At 50.1% G+C, this 23,794-nt stretch overlaps 1 protein-coding gene across 2 annotated transcripts; it reads right to left on the reverse strand.

The window, feature by feature from the left end:
* Positions 1-132: 132 nt before the first annotated feature.
* Positions 133-13,774, reverse strand: COG1 (component of oligomeric golgi complex 1). Of its 2 annotated transcripts, none has more exons than XM_089771827.1 (14): positions 13,455-13,774; positions 12,497-12,760; positions 10,761-10,942; positions 9,791-9,961; positions 9,500-9,656; positions 8,260-8,470; positions 6,968-7,756; positions 5,734-5,880; positions 4,556-4,717; positions 3,571-3,695; positions 2,611-2,719; positions 1,872-1,981; positions 1,692-1,770; positions 133-295 (listed from the first exon to the last, which is right to left on the reverse strand). In XM_089771827.1, exons 1-14 carry the CDS (start codon positions 13,739-13,741, stop codon positions 158-160), a joined length of 2,931 nt encoding a protein of 976 aa, XP_089627953.1. In that variant the 5' UTR covers positions 13,742-13,774; the 3' UTR covers positions 133-157. The 2 variants fall into 2 exon arrangements, with proteins under 2 accessions (XP_089627953.1, XP_089627952.1); XM_089771826.1 differs by lacking the exon at positions 13,455-13,774 and adding an exon at positions 1,131-1,169 and having other exon boundaries at positions 12,497-13,230.
* Positions 13,775-23,794: the final 10,020 nt, after the last annotated feature.

The following is a 23,794-nucleotide window of genomic DNA, read 5'->3' on the forward strand; positions in this document are numbered from 1 at the left end:
ATGGCATAACCACTCTCCGGTTGCTAGGGCGAAGGGATAAGGGCATGTGGTCTTAGAAACTAATCCTGAACAGGTTCGCCAGTACAGGTATGGGAGAATGTGTTCTCAGTGGAAATGAATGTGTAGACAAGCTTGAGTATTTCATCTTTTTATTAGGTCACTTGGTCATGCTAGAAAGCCAACCTAATTTGAACAGAGATGGTGTAGCAGTGTCTCCCTCCTCCGTTGCAAGCTGTCTGAACAAGGAACCAGGGCGGAATGTTTCTTCTGCTGTGATGACTGAAGGAGGTGGAACCTGTTTTTTTAAAATGAGAGACTCAGTGACTGCAGTAGCACCACTTACATTGATTCCACACACAGCCCGGTGTTAGCAACTGCAGGGAGGCACAGTAAGGTAAAAGAATCAGGAACTTAATTGAGTTGGAACCAAGTCCAGCCTGAACCCCTGCTTCTCCCACTACATATGCAGCATTACTCAGCCTTATGATCCCTTTCTAGTAGATTTCTAGTACTTCAGGTGGCTACTTCCATTTTCTCCCTTGCTTTAAAAATGAGCAAAAACCTACTCTTGTTGCTTTTATACATAGACAGCAGTTTAAGTACTCTACAATTGTACATGATTCACTACATAGGTGGTGAGAGCGTATTTGCTAGCCCTTCAGAGAAGGGGCTTTCTATGTAACTAGATAGACATGCATCACTGCAGCCACCACTAGTAACACAGGCAAGACACATCACTGTTTCTAAACTACACAAGCTATCCTGAGGCCAAGAGGTCCAGAATACCCTTTTAAAAGCTGATTTACACAAAAAGTGAAGTAGCAGAATGCAATAGGTTGGCCCCCTTTTAGGTAACTATCCCTACTCTTATACAAGAGCAGGGGATCTTTACTGGGCCATACTGAGATACAGGTTCAGGGAGTGCATTTAGAAATACCACTTCCTGTAGCAGGTAGGTATTCCTTAGCTCTCCCAGTCCTCAGCACAGAAGCCCTGTCTAAACAGGCATTTAAGCTGTGGGACATATGTACCACTGTACACATTTCATGTTAATACAGAGCAACTGGTAAACATTATAAATGCCACTTTAGGTGAAGCAAGCCACTCAGAATGCACACAAGCTTAAGTACCCAAGCAAGATTTCTTCAGGAGTACGGGTCACCATCACACTGGAATGAAGTTTATAAAATAGTTAGATAGCATCCATTAATGGTTGAACATTCCTCTGCTGCTTCTCTTAAATACAGATGGAGAAGCCAAGTTTTAAATCATCAGTGGATCAACTGTGTTATCAGTGCACTTCATGGTCTGACAGCTGGGAGCCTGGGGCCTGAGGCACAATCTAGGCATTCAGGGCTATCAGTTGCTTTTAGCCTTTGGCAAATTAGCTCATTTTTGCAAGCAATCAGGTTCTTTAAAAGGGGAATTTCTAACATGCAAAGCTACTGTGAGGATTACGATTTGTACAGTACTTTCCCAAAAAGGACTTCTCTTAAAAGGGACTGCTGACATATTTGCTCAACCCATTCTTCCTTCTTTAGGATCCCTGAACTAAGTTCTTGTTGCTCTTTTTTTTTTAATTTTAATTATCCTCCTTAACCCTAGGACACTTACAAGAGGCTCCTTTCAGACCTGGTAACACAGTAGGGACGTGGGGTAAAATTAGGATAGTTTATAACAATTTTACTAACCTGAGTTGGATTTTCTGTGGTTTTAACAGCAGATTTAGTCTTTCGAGAACTTGACATACTCAGTGGTAGAAGTCCAAATCTTCGAGAGAGATGACAGTTAAATGCAGTCAGTCATACAGAACTATCAATTCAAGACAATTGCTTTCTAAGAAGTAGTATGTGTATAACTGAGCCGCTTACCTGATTTGACTAGATGCTAATGGCAAGATATTGTGAGGCTCCTGGGAGCTCAGATGATTGCTTCTATTGGTATACTGATTCTCTGCCCCCGTTAGTAAGCCAAACAGGACCTAGACAACAGGAAATAAGTGTTGGGTTTTTTTTTCTGGTGGTTGAGGATTCCGTTAAACAGCAACAGCGCAAGGAGCAAGAAGCCCCTGCTTATACAGAGAAGCCCTCAAATACACACACAATTGTTTTTGATGTAATGCTGACTCGGTTTCCTCCAACTAGCTTAGATTTTTACATTTCAGTCTTGCCCCCCCAGACGGGGCTGCTGCCACCCTGCGCTGCTGCCTCTGTATCAGAGGCAACAGCACAGGGTGACAAGCAGCTGGTTCCTGAGGGGCGCTGTTTTTTAAACAGGACCAGCTCTTGCCAGGCACTCCACATTGTTGACTCTGATACAGAGGTAGCAGCGTGGAATGGCAGGGGCTCCTTGGGAGTGGGGCCAGTGCGCACTGTCGTCTGGCCCTGCCCCCAAGCAGTATAGAATAGTTGAGAAAACGATAAAAATTCATGAGGTTACTTAACTGTTAAATTAACCAATATTCCCTAGCGCATAGGCCAACAGTTAGCTACTGTTGAACCGTGTAACAAAGAAATGATCGGCCTGCCTGGTAACTCTACAGTAGACTAGGGCAGCAAACAGGTTTTGCAATGTTTACTTCCGCTAGAGGATTGCTTTCCCTCAACTTACTGAGGTTCGTTGCACCAGGCGGTTAAGGCCGCTGTTTAAATGTGGAGTGAAAACATCCAAGTCAAACGGATCAATGTTGGCTTCTAAGAAGTCTGTCACCTTCTCAATCCTACAACAGGCCCAAAAAAATTCCAATTACGTTCCTCCTATTAAAGCAGATTTACAAGGTGGACAAAAGCTGATGATGGGGCAAATGGAAACTGTGCTGTTGCCAGGGTCCCTCAAACAAAGCTGCTCCCCTCTCAGCTGACCTGTGTCTCAGGACAAGCAGGTGGCACAAATCAGAGGAGCAGCAGTTGTCAGTTTTACCAGGCTTCCCCTAGTTCATTGGAACAGGGGAAAACTTGCATTTAATTAGCCTCCTATTGTGTCACTTAACTGTGGCAGGGACCAGGTGAAAGGGTTTTGAAGGCTTTTCTATTCCTGTTTACAAAACGTTCCTGGAGAGGAAGCCATCTGTTCTGAAGTGCCGGAGATGGGTTTGTGCTCCTGGCTCTTCTGCTTCACAAACCTGCTGCTAAACAGGTGCCTCGTTTCTAAAAATAAGATTAATCAAGACTACTTCGAGAGGCAGAAGAGTTTTCTGGAGGCATCTGTTAGAGATATAAGATCTACCCTAATAAAGGGGACTGGTTGGTGTGGCTCAGCTCCAATACTCCACCTGCATCCCACTCTTCCATTTTTAGACTGCTTAGAGCTGGGGAAAAGATACTGGAGCCTTCCTTCTATGGGACAGGAACATGACAGGTAGAGGCAGACACATCAGTGCCCCACATGCTGCCCTGAAAGGCTTCTAGCTTGCTCTGATGGATTTGGGTAGGTGGCTTCTGTCCTATAGCAAGACCGAATGAGCCACTAAGTTGTGGTTGTGGGTGAGGAAGGAGGATGTCACCGGTGGACTGACTTTGCTTTAAACACTGAACAGCCTCTCTTGTATTTGACTTAGGACACTGGCGGTACCTGGAGTCCTGCTTGCTCCTGCTGGCTTTTGCTTCCTCACTCTTAGCTGTTAGGACTATATTCAAATAGCGTAGATCATAGAGCAGCTGCAGCGCCCTGTTCTGAGTCATTGGGAATGACCCTTTCTGCAAGGAAGACAGACGGGTACATTTCAACATTCTCTTCATAACGATTTCCAAAGGTGTTCTGAAGACAGAACAAACAAATTACTTGGATATCAATAAGCAGCAGGCTTCAGACAGCTACCCTATGTCACATCCTCTTTGTGTGCTGTCTTTTACCGTAAGTTCTACAGGGCATGCTGTCTTGTTTGTGAAGTGCCATGAACGTATTAGTTCTAACAGTGCCAAAGGCTTCTGGACATATTAGCAAAGCAGCATCGAAAAGCAATGACCAAACCAGACATGCCAAGTATCTCCTGGAGCAGAAGAAAAGATCAAGGATGTAGTGACACACGGACTAGACAAAGAAAGCACTTGCTTCAGTTTCTCAAACTGAATATACAGAAGATCTCCTGTCTTGTCTGCATTACTATAGTAACACCACCACCCCCTGAGAACTGCAGCCATCTCTACTAGCATCATACTAATGGGAAAAGTGAGACCTTACAAAGGTCTGTTTCCCTTTCGAGGCCTGTGTTGACCATGTAGGCAGACAGGTGGAAGCGTGCAACCCACTACTTCCCTTCCCTGCATAGACTCTCAAGGGGTTACGGCACTTTACAGTCTCAAAATCCATGAAAGGGAGGCTTGGTTGGGGAAACGGAGGCACTGGCATGTAGGGATGTGGCATAGATCTCAGTCTAGGGCGAGGCCCCACAATGCATATTCCCATTTCTGGGGGCTTCTCGGCGGTGAATTTTTGTAGGGCTCCCTGGCCAGCAGGAAAGATTGACTAATAGCAATGGCACTTGCAGACCCCTTTTAGCACACCCTTAAATCCAGCAGTTTGTCCCCGAGTGGAGAATGAAATCCCAGTTACAAACCTTCTCCTGCTTCTCTTCGACAAGCTTCTCGTAGCCAGCCAGCACTTCTGCCAGGCACGTCTTCAGCAGCAGCTGCAAGGTACGCTTTGGCAGAGCATGGCCTCCAACCCGGTTGACTTCTTGACACAAACTGAACAGGAGGCATTGAACATACCAGGATGGCTGTGGGGGTGGGGAGAAAAAAAAAAACCAATGAAAGGAGATATGGTCCTGACCTTTCTGTTGGGGATGTTGGCACGATCAAGGAAGTAAGATGAGCTCTGAATTCTGGGTTTCCCCTGGTATCATTTCCCTCTTCTCCATCGCCTCCCATGGTTCTCTCCTCACAGTACCCTGCCCCAGTGGTCCTATCCTGACCTATCTCCTTACTTTTATTAGCCCTGGACGTATCCTTTCCCTCTCACTTTCCTCTGGCTCTTCCCTTGTGCAGCATGTCTTGGTCTCCACAGCCTCCAACCCATCTGTTAGTCCTAGCTGCCTTGCCAGCTATCATCCCTTCCACGCGAATATCATTAAGTGTGCAATTTCCAACCAATGCTCTGATTTCTCTTCTAGCCCTGCCTTGTGGTCCTTCCAGACAGGCGCCTAACTTGCTTTTGCGGCATGGAAACGGGTGTCATTCTGGTCTTCAGTTACCTCTTCTTGGCCAAATCTCAGGGCTTCTACTCTACTCTCATCCTACTTGGGCTGCTGCTCAGCCCCTCTTTCCTGACCTCTTACACACAATGGGGTTTTGAGATACTGTTCTCTCTTGGTGGGCTCAGCTCTTCCCCTAGGGCTCTTTCCCTTTATCGTTTCAACCACGGACTGTATTGCTGATAACACTGGCCTGTCTCCTATTTAAGCCCACATCTCAACTCATGTCGTCCTCAGGGGGATGAAGAGGTCCAATACATTAAAGATTAGAAGGTGCTCAGAGAAGTACTTATCTGGCTTCCATTGCTGTATTAAGATCTTAAACTGAACTCGTCTTCCCTCTTTTTCTATCACTGTTCACAGCACCATCCTCCCAATCACTCAGGCTTACACTCGGGAGTATTTTTTACTCCTTTTCACGCCGCTAGTGAAGTATAGGTTTGGGAGCTATTTAATAAGGCAGCAGTCGGAGAAAGTACTTCTACTAGCTTTTGGCTCTAAAGATTATTTCCCTCCATTCACCTAGAGGACGTTTCTCACACCTGTACAGGGAGTCGGATCTTTGACGTTACACTGCTTCCAGATTCTGTCTCCTCCTGAATTTCAATTTCATCCCAATTGGTGGCTGTCGCTAAGATAGAGCCAGCTGTATCTAGCAGCAAAGTCTGGGTGAAACGGTGAACCAAGACCTAGGAGGGGAAAAATACAAATATTCAGGAACAGGTCACTGCAGAGAGGAGGGGTCAGATGGTTTACTTATGGCTTTGTGCTTTTCACTTAGTGAATCTGCTGAGGAGACTGAGGTGGGCAAAATTGTTTCCATTTGTCTTTAACGTCACACAACGGGATCTGGCAGCAGAGTGTGACTAGGTCAGAGCTATTGCTCAGCCATATTCATTAGCATTTGATCAAGTACCTGACCTGGATGGACCACTACATTCAACACCCTAATGACATCAAAAGTGAAGTATCCTGCACTTATAGCCCACTCTATTAGCCTCACTTAGCACAAACAGAGCTATGCAGCACTGTAAAGACTAACAAGATGGTTTATTAGGTGATGAGTTTTCATGGGCCAGACCCACTTCCTCAGATCAATTTGTGGAAAAAAAAATTGGCACGACCATATATACCAAAGTGATACAATTAAAAAAAAAAAGTGAACACATAAAATTGACAAATCAGATTTTAGATCAGAGGGAGGAGTGAAGGGGGAAGGTTAGTGTCTGTGAGATAATGATATTAGGGGGTGATAACTGGGGAAGCTAGCTTTGTAATGGGTGAGATAATTAGCATCTTTGTTAAGGCCCTTACATGTCAAATTTAAGCATGAATGACAGTTCTGAGGCTTCTCTTTGAAGTCTGGAGTTAAAATCTCTTTGAAGCAACATGCATGTTTTAAGGTCGTTGAGAGAACGGTCAGTCTGGTTAAAATGGCAAGCAACAGTTTTCTCTCTGCACAGACACTCTAATTGACAAGATTTTTTTCCCTTCTCTTTCCCTCCCCGCGCTCTTTTTCTGGTATTGACTTGTAACTCCAGACCCCTTGCTCTATTCATCTGAAGTGGGTTGTGCCCACGAAAGCTCATGATACAATGTTTGTAGGTCTCTAAAGTGCTGCAGGACCATTTGTTGTTTAAGCAGGTACCGTAACTCTTGTAGCAGCAGTGTTCTAACGAATGAAAAGTCTGTGCTGAACTAGTAAGCTACAAGCGTAATAGTGGCTGTGGGCAGCTGTGAAAGAAGCCTAAACAGAAAAAGAAACCTGCTACTTACTGTTATAACAGCGGAGCTCCAAATCTGATAGGCAAACAGGCTCTGTTGCAGGAGTTGTTCTTTCACTTCCTGCCACTTGGCCTGCATGGGATTCACCTCCTGGGCTTTCCCTTTCCCCAGCTTTTTAGAAGACCGGGTCTCCCTCATTCCATTCTCTGTGCTGCCCGATTTACCCAGAATGCACTGCTTCAGGTGAGGACACAGTTCGCCTAGCGATTGACACAGTCTTGCCATGAAGAGGACGGCATCAAGCTTGGCATCCTGAAGAGCGTCGGTGCGTCCTTTCAGCTTGTCCTCGGCGCTCTTCAGCTCTTCTCTAGCACAGCCCAAGACGTACTGGATGCAGGCAACACAGTGATCCCGGAGCAGCTCTTCTACGGTGCCAGCATCGGCGTATCTATCAAAAGCAGAGTTCCTGGCCTGCACGCCCCGTGTCTCCTTGGGCGTGGAAGAGTCAGCGGGAAGGTAGAACAGAAGGTCGTCCAGTTTCGCCTTCAGTTTGGCATCCAAGGCAGAACAGAAGCTCTGCACACAGGGCGTGAGAGCCTGGGCCTTCATGGATAGGCCACTCTTTGCAAACGGGCTGCGGTTTGCCACGCTGACCCAGGCCGCATCGGGAGGCAGGTCGCCGGGGCTCTCTGACCACAGAAATAAAGCCATGTTGTGTTCAAACTGGGTGTGCTTGCTGGGGGCGGAGGTGCTGGACTTGGCTTCAAGCTCCTGGAGCGCTAAAATGAGAAGCTGCTTCGAGCTGCTGGAGATGGAGTCAAATCCTTCCTTTGTCAGGGTCTGGAAAAGAGAACTGGGCTCTCTCAGGTCTTAGTGGCTGTCACAGCACCCATTTTCAGGGTGCCAAAAGGTACTGGGGACAGCCCTGGAGAATAAAGGCCCCTCTCCACAGACTGTACAGCAAAGGGAGCAGCTGGGTAAACCTGCCCGTGCATCACCAGCCTCCCCCTAGCCCGCTAATGTGGGTTCCTCCTGCCCACTCATACAATCTGTTCTCTGCTGAGACTACCAGGCAGCGTTCCCTGTCAGCTGTGCGCTTGGGCGGCCACCCAGGAGCAATTCAATGCCACCCAGCTAATCAGTAAAGCATCCACAGCTGGCAGCATGTGTTTCTACTGCTGGTGCACATCCACACATACCTTGGTGCATATAGCAAAATTTATTCTGCCCACGGATGGAAAAAATTAGAGAACACTGCTGCCAGGCTGTGAAAGGCGACAGCACTTAAACACTAATTTCAAGCAGCCCATGTCAGCCTGGCTGATTCCCTGACCGCATCTCACCTGTAATCTGTCCAAGAAAAGCTGCCGCAGCAAGTCCTCCCAGAAAGAGATGGACTTGTCCAAGAGTCGACGACACACCGTGTCCCAATTCTGCCTCATGGACTCACTGGTGAGCAGCTCCCACACAGCGTCACGGATGCCAGCCAGGCCTTTCAGGCTCTTCACGTAGACCAGCAGAGTGATGAGTCCAGATTTGATATCTTCACTACACCTGAAAGTAACATGCACTTCAATCCCATACCCCCTCACAGCTCCAGAAAATCCAGCCAAGAACCTTTACTGTGATAGGCTGGACTACAAAGGGATTCTTGTTGTTCAGTGAAAGGGTGTAGCAAGGAGACCTCTGGCAGAGCTGAAAATGATCTAGGAAGTTACCTATTCCCGCACAGTGATCCAGCTACTTGCATCCCTAGCCTCATTAACCCGCATGCTGAGTCATCCCCAGGAACTACTAGCAGCACATCAGGTTCTCTACAGAGAGGCCTGACTGTCACTCTCCTCTTGGCAAGGCATGCTGGGAAAGGGGAGGAGCCTGGGCCCTTTATAAGGTAAGCTCTGTCTCACAAGGCACAGCAGGACAGCAATAAGAAGAGAGATGCTGGACTGAGACCAACCTCAGGAAAGAAAAACTAAAGATTACAGGTACCGACCGAGGCGCATTTTGCAATGTGAATAAGAGTTTGCTGGACTTTCTATTCTGTAATACTGTAGGAACCCTAGACACAGATCACTCAATGTTGCAGAAACAAAAAACAGGACTATGTAGCACTTTAAAGACTAACAAGATGGTTTATTAGGTGATGAGCTTTCGTGGGCCAGGCCCACTTCCTCAGATCCTCAGAAGTCCTGTTTTTTGTTTCAGCTAGACTAGACTAACATGGATACATCTCTATTACTATTCTCAGTGTTGCAGGGAAGAGATCTGTGCATAATTTGCTGTCTTACAGCATATTGAGCAAGCTGGCTTTCAAAAGAGCTTTTTGTCTGTATCATCCTCAATCTCAGCATTTCTGTGGCGGACAAACGTGTCCTGACAGGCAGATGAGAATCCCATGGGAGCAGCCATGGCTTCATTTTACAGCTCCCAGCCCAGGAGTGCTGCAGGAGCACTTAATTCTGTCAGACAGATCTAGTGGTGTCTGATGGAGCCGTACTCCTCTTTCACTGTAGAAGAAATGCAGTGATAGAATGAGCACTGTCCTAACCCATCCCTTAGAAAAATCTCCCTCTATACACTCACATGTTAATCCACTTCTGGAGAGTGTCTCTCAGGTAGTCCTGGCTGATTGGATGTGCCAAGGTTCTGAGGGTTGGCTGGAACTCTACAATGGACGGTGGTAGAGATTTGAACCAGCTGCTCAGCTTCATCTCCTCTTTCAAAACGTGGATGCCTTTGCCTAGAAGAATGGTGCCACATGAGCGGGGTGGGTTCACCATGGCCTTGCCCAAGCCCTGGTTGCATAAGCATGCACAGAAGGCCATTAGACAGAGAAGCCAATCCCAAACCTCACTGCCTGAGCAAGCGGCTCACCTGCTGGGTCCTGGCTTGTCGTGGTCTCCAGCATTGAAAAGAGCAAGCTGCAGGGCAGGGAGGGATCTGAGAGCATCCCTTCAGGCAGGGTGTAAAAGAGGGCATGAGCTTGGTACAGGGTTGTGGTTAGTAACTCCATCAGCGAACACACGTGGGCTTTTATGCCAGCACCTAAAAAAGAAAACATCTCCTCTTAATGTGTAGGTACAGTGAAACCTTTGCAGTGAAGATAGATCTGCACTTACCTGCTCCCACCGTTACTAGAGAAGGGCCTAACACAGTGGTCTCCAACCTTTTTAAGCACAAGATCACTTTTTGAATTTGTCAGTCCAAGAACTACCTCAAATCCAAGTCCTCCTGCCCCCCCCCTTTGCTGAGGCCCTGCCCTCCTCAATCTGTGAAGATGGGGTACAACAGAGGGGGACAGAGACATCAGTGCCCCCCTGCCTCTGTCTCCCCCACCCTGCACAACAAGCAGGAGGTTCCCAGGGGAAGCTCTGAGGCTCTGGGTAAGATCAGTGGGGCAGTGCTGGGAGGGGCGGCTGAAGTGCCAGCACTTGATAGCCTCCTAGCCAAACCAGTCAGGAGCACCTGTCAGAGGCTTCAAGATCTACCAGTAGATCCCGATCTATTGGTTGGTGACCACTGGCCTAATATAAACAACTCATACATGCAGCCCGAGCAGTTATTGTGACAGGTCAATTAGCTACAGAAGTCGCTCTGAGCCAGTCACCCCCTTCTTGTGCTAAAGCAGCCTCCTGGTCCCAGCTATCTTTGGCCACTACTGTTTTAAAGGACAAGAGAAATAATGAGCTGTCTGTTTGCCTTGATTCAAAGCAATGACATTCCCACAGTGGCTACAGATAGGACAAATCCCGTTCCGCTCAGTTCCTGCCCGTTTCTTGAGAAGAGAAACAAACACTGGAGCTCCCTTTAACATCAGTTCCGGAGAGAAGCCAGTTGTACTGACCGTGATGCGGTTGGTTGAGAAGCTGCTGAACAGCTGATTTCCTGGCCAGCAGGAAGTCTGCCAGGGCTTGGCGCGGAGAGCTGTCCTCCAAAAGCATGATTGAGCATAAGGCCTCTGCCACTGCTTGGTCAGAAACAGCCTGGCATTTTAGCAGTGATTTGCTTTCGTGCAGTATGGTGGATCTAATGAGGAAACCAGGCAGACACAGTCACCACGTGTGGAACAGGGTTGTCAACTTTCTAATTGCTGACCACCAGACCCCTTCCCCCAATTGCTCTTCTCCACTGTCCTCCTCCTCTGGCCACTCACCACACACCCTTCCCTCTCCCCCTTCATCTCCTCCTCCCCACTGCACGGCCAGCTGGGCTCCCTTTGCTCCAGAGCTGCTGCCTGATGCATAGCCCACAGGATGAAAGTAGGAGGTGGCTGCAGCTGTGCAAGAGACTACATAGAACAAAAGGGGAAGCCGTTTCTGCATCCATGGGGATAATCAACAAGAATCACCTATAAGGCACCCAAGGCAGCTGACTATATGGCTCAGTCCTGGAGGCTGAGCTCACCAATCCTTCCTAGCCCAGTAACTGTAAAGTGCAATCTTAAAGGTGGTTTACATGCCATGATCCTGCCAGCTAACACGTACTCCAGTACGTTCTCACTCGACTACACAGCACTTTGTGTCTTTGAAAGGTCCGCAAATGAAGATACCGAATGAAATTAATGGGTAGCAGGTTTAAAACTAATAACAGAAAGTTCTTCTTCACACAGCGTGTAGTCAACCTGTGGAACTCCTTGCCAGAGGAGGCTGTGAAGGCTAGGACTATAATAGAGTTTAAAGAGAAGCTAGATAATTTCATGGAGGTTAGGCCCATAAAAGGCTGTTAGCCAGGGGATAAAATGGTGTCCCTGGCCTCTGTCTGTCAGAGGCTGGAGAGGGATGGCAGGAGACAAATCGCTTGATCATTGTCTTCGGTCCACCCCCTCTGGGGCACCTAGTGCTGGCCACTGTCGGCAGACAGGCTCCTGGGCTAGATGGACCTTTGGTCTGACCCAGTACGGCCGTTCTGATGTTCTTATGTTATGACAGTAATGATTCTCCACTGGGAAACGGGCAAAGGTGTCCAAGCCAATTCAGCCATCCAATTGGAATGGACTGTCCCACTTACAAAAGGTTCATGTTGATATCTTGAGCGGCTTAGGGGATGGAAACACTTGTCTGGTAATGGGAAGGCAAGATCTCACTTTAAGCATCCCTTCTGATCCATTCAAGAGTGATGCCTGACAAGCATAGAGGGGGCCACGTTCAGTCCTTGACTAAATAGGAAAAAAGCAGGGGAGGGGGGGAAAAAGGCGGAAGGGGCAGGACTTTTTTTTTTTCCTTCCCCTTCTTCCTTCCTGTTAAGTCCAGGGATGAACATGGGACTTTTGACTCCCAGGGCTCTGTTCTAGATTTCCCCTTTCTATGAGACAGGAGAACAGAGTCCTGGGAGTCGAGACACCTGGGTTCTATTGTCAATTCTGCCAGTGGCCCTTTCTGGGATGTTGGGTAAGCTGCTTCACCTCTGTGTCTCACATCCTGTGTGCACGTGGAACAATAATCCCCATTTCCCCTAGGAGAGACAGAATAGGAGGGATAATTGAATGTTTGTAAGGGACCTTCAAGTTTGTCAGTACAATAGTAAGGCAGTAAAGTGCCCTGACAGACAAATTAGAGCTGCAAACACCATCTGGCTGCTTACCTGAAGTGGCTGGCTGCCGCCACTTGTCGAACTAGGATGGGGAAGCGTGCGAGGATGGGACTGTAACGGGAGCTGGAGGCATCCAGCTGCAGGAGACTGTGGAGATGGCAGCAAAGCAGGTACAGCTGTGTGGCGTGTAAGTACTGAGAGGCCTCCATGGCACTCCAGATCTTCTCTGGAATCTCAAGCAGCAGCTTGATCTGTGCGGCCATGCTATAGAACTTCTCCTGCGAGTGCAGCATCGTCTGGGCATGACAGGAGAGGCTTTTACTGTGGGACAATCGCACTGCCAAGGGAGTAATTTTGCTAAATTCATGCAATAATTCTGCTAACTCCAGCAAGTCCCTGTCAGTTTCTCTGACGCGACATGTAGCAGGCTACAGCCGCACAGAACCCAGCGCTGCAACCCAGGTTTTGCATCCACTGGCAACATGTTCCCAGTGGCCTCCCGCAGCAATGCCCAGCACAGGAGCCAGTCTCACAGGACAGCTCTACGCACAACTTGGCAGGAGGGAAAAGGCAGAGCTAGGTCCCAGCCAGCAGTGGGCCACCAGGCAGGAGCGGAGCAGAGCTGCAGCCGGCTCTCCAAAGGGCAGCGTGGGCAGCTGGCAAGGGCGACGGGCTCTGGGGCAGCCCTGGGGGGGCTATAGAAGGGCTGGTGAGGGCGACGGGCTCTGGGGCAGCCCTGGGGGGGCTATAGGGGGGCTGGCGAGGGCGCCGGGCTCTGGGGCAGCCCTGGGGGGGGGGCTTTATGGGGGGTTCTAGCACCTGCCACGCTCCGGGCGCTGGGGGCGCCTCCTTGGCCAAGGCTGATGTCCATGGTGTTCTGGCCCCGCCCCCTCCCCCCCTCGCCCCCGCCGGCCCCGCCCCCTCACCGGGCCCCGCCCCCACCAGCGGCGGCCCCGCCCCCTCGCTCGCCTGGCCCCGCCCCGCCTCCAGGCCCCGCCCCCTCGCTCACCGGGCCCCCCGCGCGCCCCGCGCCGGCCGCGGCCCCGGCGCCCCGCGCTGCAGGCCCCGCACGGCCCCCAGCAGGCGCTCGGCGCTGAGGCGCATCTGGGCGATGGTGTCGGCCGCCTCGATGAGGTCCCGGTAGCGCTCCCCGACCATCTGCCGCAGCTCCTCCCGCTTGTGCTCGATGCCGCCGCGCAGCCGCCGCTCCACCTGCCGCAGCTCGGCCGTGGTGTGCGCCTCGAACAGCGCCGCCGCCGCCTCCGGGCCGCGCGCCAGCCCGGCCGCCGCCGCCATCTTGGGCGCGACCCTGGGCGGCCACCGTCCGCCGCTGACGGTGGCGCGCGCGACGTGGCCGGGGCGCCGCGGCCATCTTGGGGAGGGGCGGCGGCACTTCCGGGCACCGCTCGGCGCCATCTTGGGGAGGGCAAAAGCAGCCCCGCCCCCATCCATAGGGTCCCAGGGTGCTGAGCCCCGCCCCCTTCCATAAATCCCCACATGCCATAGGCCTCCCCTCCCATTTGCTCCCTCTCCCATAGAGCCCCCTCACTTCCCCCTCCCTCCAACCCCTTCCTTAGGGGCCCCCAAACTTCATTCCTCCCCCCCCCCCCGGGCTCCCACCTCTCCAGCCCTTGCCATGGGGCGCCCACCCCATAGAGCCTTTCCCTGCCAGATACCCTGCCCCTGCCTATGGACCTAATGGCACAAAGCCTCACACCTTCCCCCCAGCCCTGCTGAGGCCCCTCCCCTTCTCTGAGGCCCCGCCCCTATGCACTCCATCCTCCCTCTCTTGCTCCCCCCCCCCCCCACTCATTTTCACAGGGTTGGGGCAGGGGGTTTGCGTGTGGGAGGGGGTGAAGGCTCTGATGTGGGGCTAGGGGTTTGGGGTGCAGGGGGAGCTGCCAGGCTCAGGCCAAGGGTTTTGGAGTGCGGGAGGGAGCTCAGGGGTGTTGAGAGCAGAGGGGGTGGGAGGGGCTGGAACCGAGGGGTTCAGAGTGCAGGAGGGGGTTGGGGTGTGGGAGGGATTTCGGGATGCAGGCTCCAGGCAGCGCTCCCCTCTGGTGGCTCCCCATAAGTGGTGACCCCTAGGGGTTGGCACAGCCAGGAGGGTCTGCCTCTGCCCACAGGCACCACCCCGGGAGCTCCCATTGGCCGTGGTTCCCAGCCAATGGGAGCTGCCGAGCTGGCGCTTGGGGCAGTTCAAGGGCAGCACTTAGAGGCCTCGTCGCGGTTCCTCAGCCTAGCAGCTGACTCTGCCGAGGGACGCGTTGCTGTTTCTGGGGAGCCGCATGGAACCAGGTATGGAGCCTGCCAACCCCAGGCCAACTTGTTTTGTTTTAACAGCCCAGTATGCAGTGCTGACCAGAGCACCAGGATCCCCTTTGGACTGGCCATTCCAATCAAAAAAATTAACACATGGCATCCCCACCCTCAGTTTGATACTGTCCTATCCCCATCCCTGTGTGCCATTGTTGGGGGAGCTTGCTGAACCCCAGGAGAAAGTCATAACGAGATTTTAAACATGAAGTTTCTACCAGAAATGCCCAACTCCCAGGTTTTTTTAATCTTTCGACTGTTTCTGTGTTTCTAGTGCACACATCATTGTGGGAACTAGGCACTAATTTCCACAAAGCAGTAATCCACCGGAACTAAAAAAACCTTCCAGAGTTTTCAAAGCTTCTGTTTTGTCCAATTTTTACGTGTGTTTGTTTTACAGCTAGGTTATAAACCTTGAATGTAGATTAATCTCTTAGAGGGTGGAGTCCATCTCTTCTTGTACAGTGCCTAACATTGATCTATTATAATGCTGCTTGTTTACATGGTTTACCATTCTAGATGGAGCTTGCACAATACAAATAGAGTAGTCTGCTTTGGTTTTTAGTCAACTTATGTATTTCCCCATTGCAGGGGAAGGTCAAAATCCAATCTAAAAACTGGTTATATTGAGTTGTAAAATTGTAGTTAAGTAACACATAGTACATACTGCTTTATAATATATGCTTGAATACACCTTTAAAATATTTCTGCCGGCATTAAGGTGGAAATATGAAAGATCACCTTTAGTTAGACCCAAGTTATTGGGCTCAATACAGGGGTAACCGGGTGAAATTTATTGGCTGTGATGCACAGGAGGGAAGACTGAATTGTCCCTATTGGCCTTAAGTTCTATGTATCCAAAGCAGCAGCGCCTTAAACAGAAAAGTGTGGCTACAGCATGAACGCTGGGAGAGAGATCTCCCTATAAACCACCTCCATGAGGCGAGTAGTTAACAGTGCTAGGAGTGTGGTTCCCAGTGCTGTAGCCTGGTTCACGCTAGGGATGTGAAGGTTTAAGCAATTAATGGGTGGAGACTGGAGCAGCTCCCCACCTGCAGCAGACCGGCTGGCTCAGGCCCGGATACTGACAGGACTGTTCTTGTTGGTCTGGAGTAGCCCCTGCTTGTAGTGGGCTTTTACATCCCTAGATCACATCGGCGCTTCATAGTGCTGTGACTTGCTGTGCTTGGTGCGGGGAGAGGAGTGTGGGTTTTTTTTTTCCCACACCCCTGAGCCAGAAAGTTACTGCTCTGTAAAGTGCCAGGATAGACTTGGCCTAAGAAAGTGTTTGCGTGTCTAACTCCTGGGTCCGGTCCTAAATATGGGCTCAGATGATGGAACGAGAACTGCACAATCTATCCCCATGGTCACCAGCCCGTTGATTGCGAGGTGTTCGGGGACTCCCCCATTTCCCCCCACCCCCAAGAAGCCCTACTACCTACCTCCAGCGAAAATGGAGGTAGTACCGGCTTCCTGTGGGGTGGAAGGAAGTCCTGCAGCTGTGTGCCACTTCCGGGGGTCCCGGAAATGTGCTGGCTGCTCCCTTCCCCCCAGGTTTGTGGCGTGCCGGGAACTTGCGGGGGAAGGGGGAAGTCGTCCCTGGAGGAGGTGTGCTCCGGGGCTTCCCTCCTCTGCGGGGGGAAAAGGGAGTAGGAGTCCCAGGAGGAGGTGGGTGCGGGGCCATCCTTGTCCCCTGCCCCCAGCAAGACCCTGTCCCCTGCTCCCACTGGCATCCACACCCACTAACACCCTTCCCCAGTACCATGTTCCCTGCTTGCACCAGCACAGTTGGGGCCACATTAGTGAGACTTGGGGTGGGGTTTGAGGAGTTGTTTTTTTGCATCTCACTTGTGTGGCCACAACTGACCTTTTTGTGGGTCAGTGACCCCTGACTCAAAACAGGTTCCCTGCCCTTCTTATAAATAAAGACAAGGCAGAAACTTTTTGTGTTTGACATAGTATTTTAGTTAAAAATGAAGCCTGGACAACAAACCCCCAACTGGGGCCAAGCCTCCATCTGGCCGCAGCATCAGAACGCTCCTGCACACCTCCACCCCAGATCCTAGATCTGAGCCTATCATACACCGACCCCCCCTTGCCCTGAGCCCCTCACATACCCCAACCCAAACTCCTGCACCCTCACATCCACAAGCATGTGGCTTGCTCAGTACCCCAACGCTCCACCTGACTCCAACACTCCTCAGCCTGGAGCCTCCTCCCCAAGCCAGCGTCCCCTTCTCCACCTCCTCCAGCATCTAAATTCCCTCCCAGAACTTGCACCTCTCACCCCTTCCCACACCCAAATCCCTCATTCCCACCCCAGAGACCACACATCCTGTCTCATCCCAGTGAGGGTATGGCTAGACTGCAGGAGTTTTTCCAGGATTCCAGAGGTATCCCGGAAAAACTCTTCCGCATCCAGGGATGCGTTTGTTCTCTCGCTTTTTTTAGTGGAAGAGCAAACATGCTCTTTCGGTAACCCCTGTGTTCCTCATTCCCCTTCCGAAAGAAGGGGTTTTTCTGACATTTGGACCAATCTAGACAGGCCAAATGTTGGAAAAACCTCTTCCTACAGAAAAATCAGAAAAAAAGTGGCAGTGTAGAGTGTATAAGGACTGGGGATAGCAAGTGATGGAGAGGAGAATAAAGACAGCGGGGCTTCAAGGAAGGAGTGGAGTCTTCGGGGAAGGATGGGGCGGTAGATCTTGGCTTGTTCTGACAATTTAAAAAGTGATCGTGGGTGTCAAAAGGTTGGAGACCACTGATCTGTCCTACATGTGAAATGATTTAGGATAGTTTGTTTTACTCCATTCTGCATTTGGAAGGACTCTGGCAAAGTTTGTGGGATATATTTGTAGAGTGGGTAGGGTTGCCAGGTGTCCAGTATTGACCCGGACAGTCCGGTATTTTCACCTCCTGTGCGGTAAAGAAAAATCAGAAAATACCAGACACTTAAAATGTCCGGTATTTTCTGATTTTTTTTTTCCCAGCCAGGAGGCGAAAATCCCAGGTCCTTACCGGGTTCTGCAGGGGAACTGTCTGGCCTGGAGCAGGGAGACAAGATGACGGATGGCAACTGGCAGCCTGTTAGGGCCAAAAAGTCTCAAAGGCATTTCTTAAAGGGGCCATGCTAGTTTTTTTAATTTTTTAAATTTTTGTTTCTTAACTCTTGGGGTCTTTTTTTTTTTTGCTCAACAACTTTGGTCTCCCTCTTTTTTTTTTCTCAGCAGAATTTTCTCCCTGGTGGTTTTTTTTAGGGGGGGGGGCGAAGGAGGGGTGTTCGGTATTTTTGGTTAAACCAACTGGCAACCCTAAGCGTGGATTGGGTCCCAGTGTAGCTCAGGTGACCTCTTGTATTATTTCTGAAAGACACATTTTTGTGCTGCACAGAGCTTCTTCAGATCTGGAGAAGATAACTAGTGAATGTCATAGCCAGGGCTCGCCAAGCGGCGGTGAGCCTCGCTTGCCAGCCACGCGGTTCTGTGAGCTGCGCATGCGCAGATCATGCTGTGCATGTGCAGATCGCGCGGTGCCGGCTGTGCCGGCTTGTAATCTACTCGCCACGGGTGAATAGATTACATGATTTGTCAAGCCCTGGTCATAGCTATGTGCAAATTGGGACAGATTAAACAGAAGAGATTCACCTGTGTTGTAGGAGATCACTTAAAATGAAGTGGGTAATGAACACCGTTGTATTCATAGGATAATCGGAGTGGGAGGCAGCAGGGAGCGTTACAAATTCTTGCAGTGACCCACACAACCACTATCTCTGTTACATTCATAGTTTTTAGTGTCCAGTAGAATTATGAATTGAATTTCCCAGGCTCTTCTGAAGGAGTTGCAGAGTACAGTTGGTTTTGTTTTTTAATTGAGACTGCATGTCAACATACATGTTCCAAGCACCAGCTAAAGGAATGGGTGCTGTTAACAGCCGCTCCTGCAGGAAATGAACCCTAGACGTCTGCTCTGGGGGACCCCTTCCAGCCGTTAATGCCCCATCCCAGATAAAACTAAAAAAACAACAAATAGTCGAGCTGGTAGCACTTTAAAGACTAACAACACATGTAGATGGGATCATGAGCTTTCGTGGGCACAGCCCACTTCTTCAGATGACTGGAGTAGATAGTTCATCTCACTGTCCTGAAGATGCCACTCTTGCTCCGTTTATGGGCACTTTAACACCCCACCCCCTCAGTTTGGGGCAAGGCCGGACAATCGGACCTAATCTTTCCTGCACAAAATGCACAGAAACTCCTCTAGAACCAAACCAGCTGTGATGGGCTGGGGAAAACGGGAAAGGCATCTCAAAGTACCATATTCTCACTCTGCGCGTACCAGAAACAAGTACCTGAACGTTAAGAGGCACTGGAATGCCACTGTGTATTTCTCCTCCTGTCTGTGATTAATTGTTGCTTGAAGGCCATTTGCCCTACGTGAAAAACAGTCCTAGGAGCCTTTGGATGCTCATCAAGCTGAATTAACCTCCCTTGTGTCTCCAGGGGAAGGTTTCAGGATGAATTTGCAATTTGAGTAATACAAGTTGAACAGCAATGGTACCCTGCCTGCAGCCTCCAGATTCTATCGTCTGCCCCGGGGCAAAAGGCTGGAACTGCACTGTGCTTGGAGATATGAATCAAACCGTTCCAAAATAATGTGGGCTCAGGTGTCAGGCAGGGCTGGCCATACCATGAGGCGAACTGAGGTGGCCGCCTCCGGTGCCAGACTGTAGAGGGGTGCCACTAGGACCCAGAGGGTAGAAAATTGTGCCTGCTGCTGGTGCAGATGTAGGTAGCAGAGCAGAACCACGAGAGGAGTAGAACGGGAAGGAGGCAGAACTGAGACCCTTCAAAGTTTTGGCCCAAGCAAGGGGACACGGGGACGTCATTTGAGCTCCCCGCCTCAGGTGCCAAAATGTCATGGGCCGGCCCTGGTGCTAGGCCTTGTATTCCATCCTTCAGTCTCATTTTGTGCTGTATTTGCTTAGCAGCTGGAATATCTGTGCTCTTGGAAACAGTGAAACCGAAACCTAACCTGTCACGTAGGGGCGCACCTGTTTTCACAGCCAGCAAGCACAGAACTGAACACGGACCCTCTGGCTGGCGTCTGTTTATTATTTGCACATGTTACTCTATGTTTCTGGTGTTTATACATCTACTATCTCCTTTAGAGAGTTTGTCTGTCAGGAGCTCCTCCTGAACAGTAAGAGCGAGGACCACAGATTCGGTATACAGCTTCCTCCTATCATACCTTAAAGCAACGTAAGGGTTTGGTGATGTCAGGGAGAGGAGGGCTGAAGCTCCCCCCTGCCCAGATTTGTTGCTAATTGTTCCCCTTCCTGTCAGGGAGTGAAGGGAAAGTGCACAGTTTGCTGCATTCCTCACTCTGGCTGCGGAGGACAGGAGGCCGGTGAACTGTGCACTTTGTTCTTGCTCTGTTACAGGGACAGGAAGGGGAAGAGCAAGTAGCTTCAGGCCCCCCTGCCTTTCCTGCACCCCCCCATACACACACCAATCACAAACCCCTGCTTTGAGCCCCCTGCCCTGACTCCTGTACCTTGACACAGCCCTGAGCTGCTCCTCACACCCCAACCCTCACCACAACCCCAACCCTCACCACAACCCCAACCCCCTGCCCTGCCCCTCTCCTCACACCCCAACCCTCACCACAACCCCAACCCCCTGCCCTGCCCCTCTCCACACCCCTCCCTCCCTCCCCACCCTCCCTCCCCACCCCCAGCTCTCACCACAACCCCAACCCCCTCACCTGCCCCACTCCTCACATCCCAACCCTCACCACAACCCCAACCCCCTGCCCTGCCCCTCTCCTCACACCCCAACCCTCACCACAACCCCAACCCCCTGCCCTGCCCCTCTCCTCACACCCCAACCCTCACCACAACCCCAACCCCCTGCCCTGCCCCTCTCCTCATACCCTCAACCCTAACTCCTGCACCCCTCACATCCTTAAACCCCTGCCTTGAGCCTTCCTCATCCCCCAACACTGACTTCTGCACCCCCCCCCCCCTTTTAGTTAAAACATAACTAATGATAAGAGTTTATAGGGATGAAGAAAACAATGCACTTGATGGAATTCCCATGCAAAAAAAATACAAAAAAAGGAAAAATCATCTTTTAAAGAAATCCAAAATAAAAATTAACTTCACACGAATAACACTGTATTTTTGACACACACAATAATTTAAATAAAGTGCATACATTTTCCTTTTATTGAAAGAAAAAAAAAGGCTTAGTTGAGTTAAGGATCCGAGCAACACTGAGTAAATCTACTAGTTGAAGATATTAAAAGGCTTTGAGTTATGCAAGCCAGTAAATCCACACCACTAATAAAACAATAGTATGTATGTTTCACTGGGGCTGATACCTCAGCTATTGAGGGAGACTGGAACACAGTACTTCAAACGCCAAGAAGAACCCACATTTTTTTTTCAGCAATAAGAAGCCAGTTGCAAGAACAATTGGGGCCAGACACTAGGAGGAGACGTAGTCACAGATATCGAACGCAGTGAGGATTCCTGTGGTGAATAGAGACTGACACTGCTACCCCTCTGATGCTTGCATTTAACACAGTCACGTCCCAATTTGTACAGCAAATTAAAAGGAAAGGATTTGCAAAAATGGACAACAGCTTCAGGATTTCTTCCCCCCACCCCCTATCTAAATACAAAGTAGCCTCTTCAGTATGTCAAATAACCAGTCGGATCAAGGAAAGCCAGGGTTACAGCTTTGGATTTAGCTCTGTAAATATGTACAATATGAACATTGCCAAATATGCCCAGTAGAATCAAGTTTGCCCTGCGGAAGAAGGCTTTCAACAGAGTAATTGTTAAGGCAACAGCTTTGTAACAATACAGCTGTTCTCAGGTTTGAGCAAATATTGCCTTGGGCAAGGACGAAATATATGGGTGTGCATTCGTTTATTTTCCCTTTTTTTTTTCCTAAACAAGAAAGTCCCACCCCCGCAAGCCATGTTTCCCAGGAAGTGTGACACCGAACCAGGACGAGAATATCGGAACTGTCTCAAAAACATGACGAAGCCGGCCATTCTAATCATTGTTCGGTTTGCAAGAGCTTCCCAGCCTGGTTATTGGATTGCAGCTTGCTACGAAGGCTTAACATCTCCTGACTGAAGCCGAAAGGTGTCTTGCTTGTCAGATTTCATATATACGAGTCTGCCTGGGAAACCTCTAGAGCAGGGATCTCCAACCTTTTTAAGCATGAGATCACTTTCTGAATTTAAGTGCAAACCAGGATCTACCTCACGCTCAAACACCCTTGCCCCGCCTCCTTCCTGCCCCTTCTCTCTGCTCACTCCACCCTCCCTCCCCAATCTCACTCACTTTTATCAGGCTGGGGGCTTGGGGTTCAGGACTGGGGCTGGGGTTTGGAATGCAGGCTCCAGCTGGGCACCACTTTCCACAGGTGGCTTCAGGGTGGTGGTGCAATGAGGCTAAGGCAGGCTTACCTCTACCCTGGCCTGCACCACTCCCCAAAGCAGCCAGCAAACTGTCTCCATCCCTGCTCCCCTCTGCTGTGTGGAGATGTGGTACAGGATAGAGGGAGGGGCACCCTGACATCAGCACCCCCCTTCCTCTTCTTGTGCCCTGCACAGCAAGCAGGAGCCTTTTTGGGTGAGGGGCACCTTCAAGGCAGAGGGCAGGAGTAGCACAGTAGTGCTGAGAGGGGCAGATGAAGTGCTGGCACTTGACAGCCTCCCTGCCAAACCTGTCAGGATCACCTGTCAGAGGCTCCAAGATCTACCAGTAGATCCGGATCTACTGGCTGGTGACCACTGCTCTAGAGCTAATGCACATACGTTCTAGTTAAACAAATGCCTCCCTCTAGCAAGTAAAACTGCCTGCCCCAGAAATATTGCGGTTTGCAAAGGGCTTTCCCACAAGTGTGTGCACACAGGCTACCTGGTTTTGGATCCCTGGTGATGAACTGAAAGAAGCAGATTCAGTGGGCTGTGGTTGTGTGGTGTGGTGAGAGAACAGGACTTCTGGAGAGATGCCCCTGCTGCGGTATCAGGGTCCAAAGAGACCCCAAGCTTTGGTGCAGTGCTGAGACAGATCAGACTTCCATAGCTGGCTCAGAATGGAACAAACCAACCTCCTCTTGATCCTTCAGATCTGCCTCCGATCCAGGCTTTGCAGCTTAGACCGGGTTGTCAGAGGTTTACTTCAGTGGTTTTGTGCTCTCCAGGGCTTTTGCAAGCCTTTGTGCACAGCCTGACTTGAGCATCAGCGCTCTCTGGTTGCAGAACGAGCTGTTCTTCAATAAATTACAGAAAGGACAATTTCTTTACAATGTCAGCAAATATCTCTGTTAATCTCCCTGGCAATATGTCTGTGACATACACGTGTTCTTTTTCAACAGAGGAGATTTCCTATGACTGGTAGTTTGCTTGCAGATGTCATCCCTGGGACCTGTTAATATTCATAAAAGATGCTTTTGTTATACCAGGCATTGTTTTATTCAGAGATGAGCGTAGGACTTTACTGTGATGTATGCCAGCTTCACCCTTCTCCTGCAGGGAGCACTGATGGCTGATAGACAGGAATGCAAAGACCCGGGCCATTGGGCATCTCTTTTCTGGAAGGCCAATAGCTTTGTTGTCATGACTCAAAACTTAGAACATAAGAATGGCCAGACTGGATCATACCAAAGGTCCATCTAGCCCAGTATCTTGTCTGCTGACAGTGGCCAATGCCAGATGCCCCAGAGGGAGGGAACACAACACGATCCCTCTCCTGTCACCCATCTCCAGACAAACAGAAGCTAAGAACAGCATTTCTACCCATGCTGGCTAATGGCCATTGATGGGCTTAACCTCCATGAATCTATCTCACTCTTTTTTGAGCCCTGTAAAAGTCCTAGCCTTCACCACATCCTCTGGCAAGGAGTTCCACAGGTTAACGTCTTAGGAAAAGATTTCAGACCAGTCGGTGCTTTGTGTTTTTGTGTCATCTAGGTTGCCAGAACCAGTGACTGAGCAGTATAGCATTCTCAGTGC

The sequence above is a fragment of the Pelodiscus sinensis genome, chromosome 20, assembly GCF_052426305.1.
Source record: "Pelodiscus sinensis isolate ZL-2025 chromosome 20, ASM5242630v1, whole genome shotgun sequence".
NCBI lineage: Eukaryota > Metazoa > Chordata > Testudines > Trionychidae > Pelodiscus > Pelodiscus sinensis.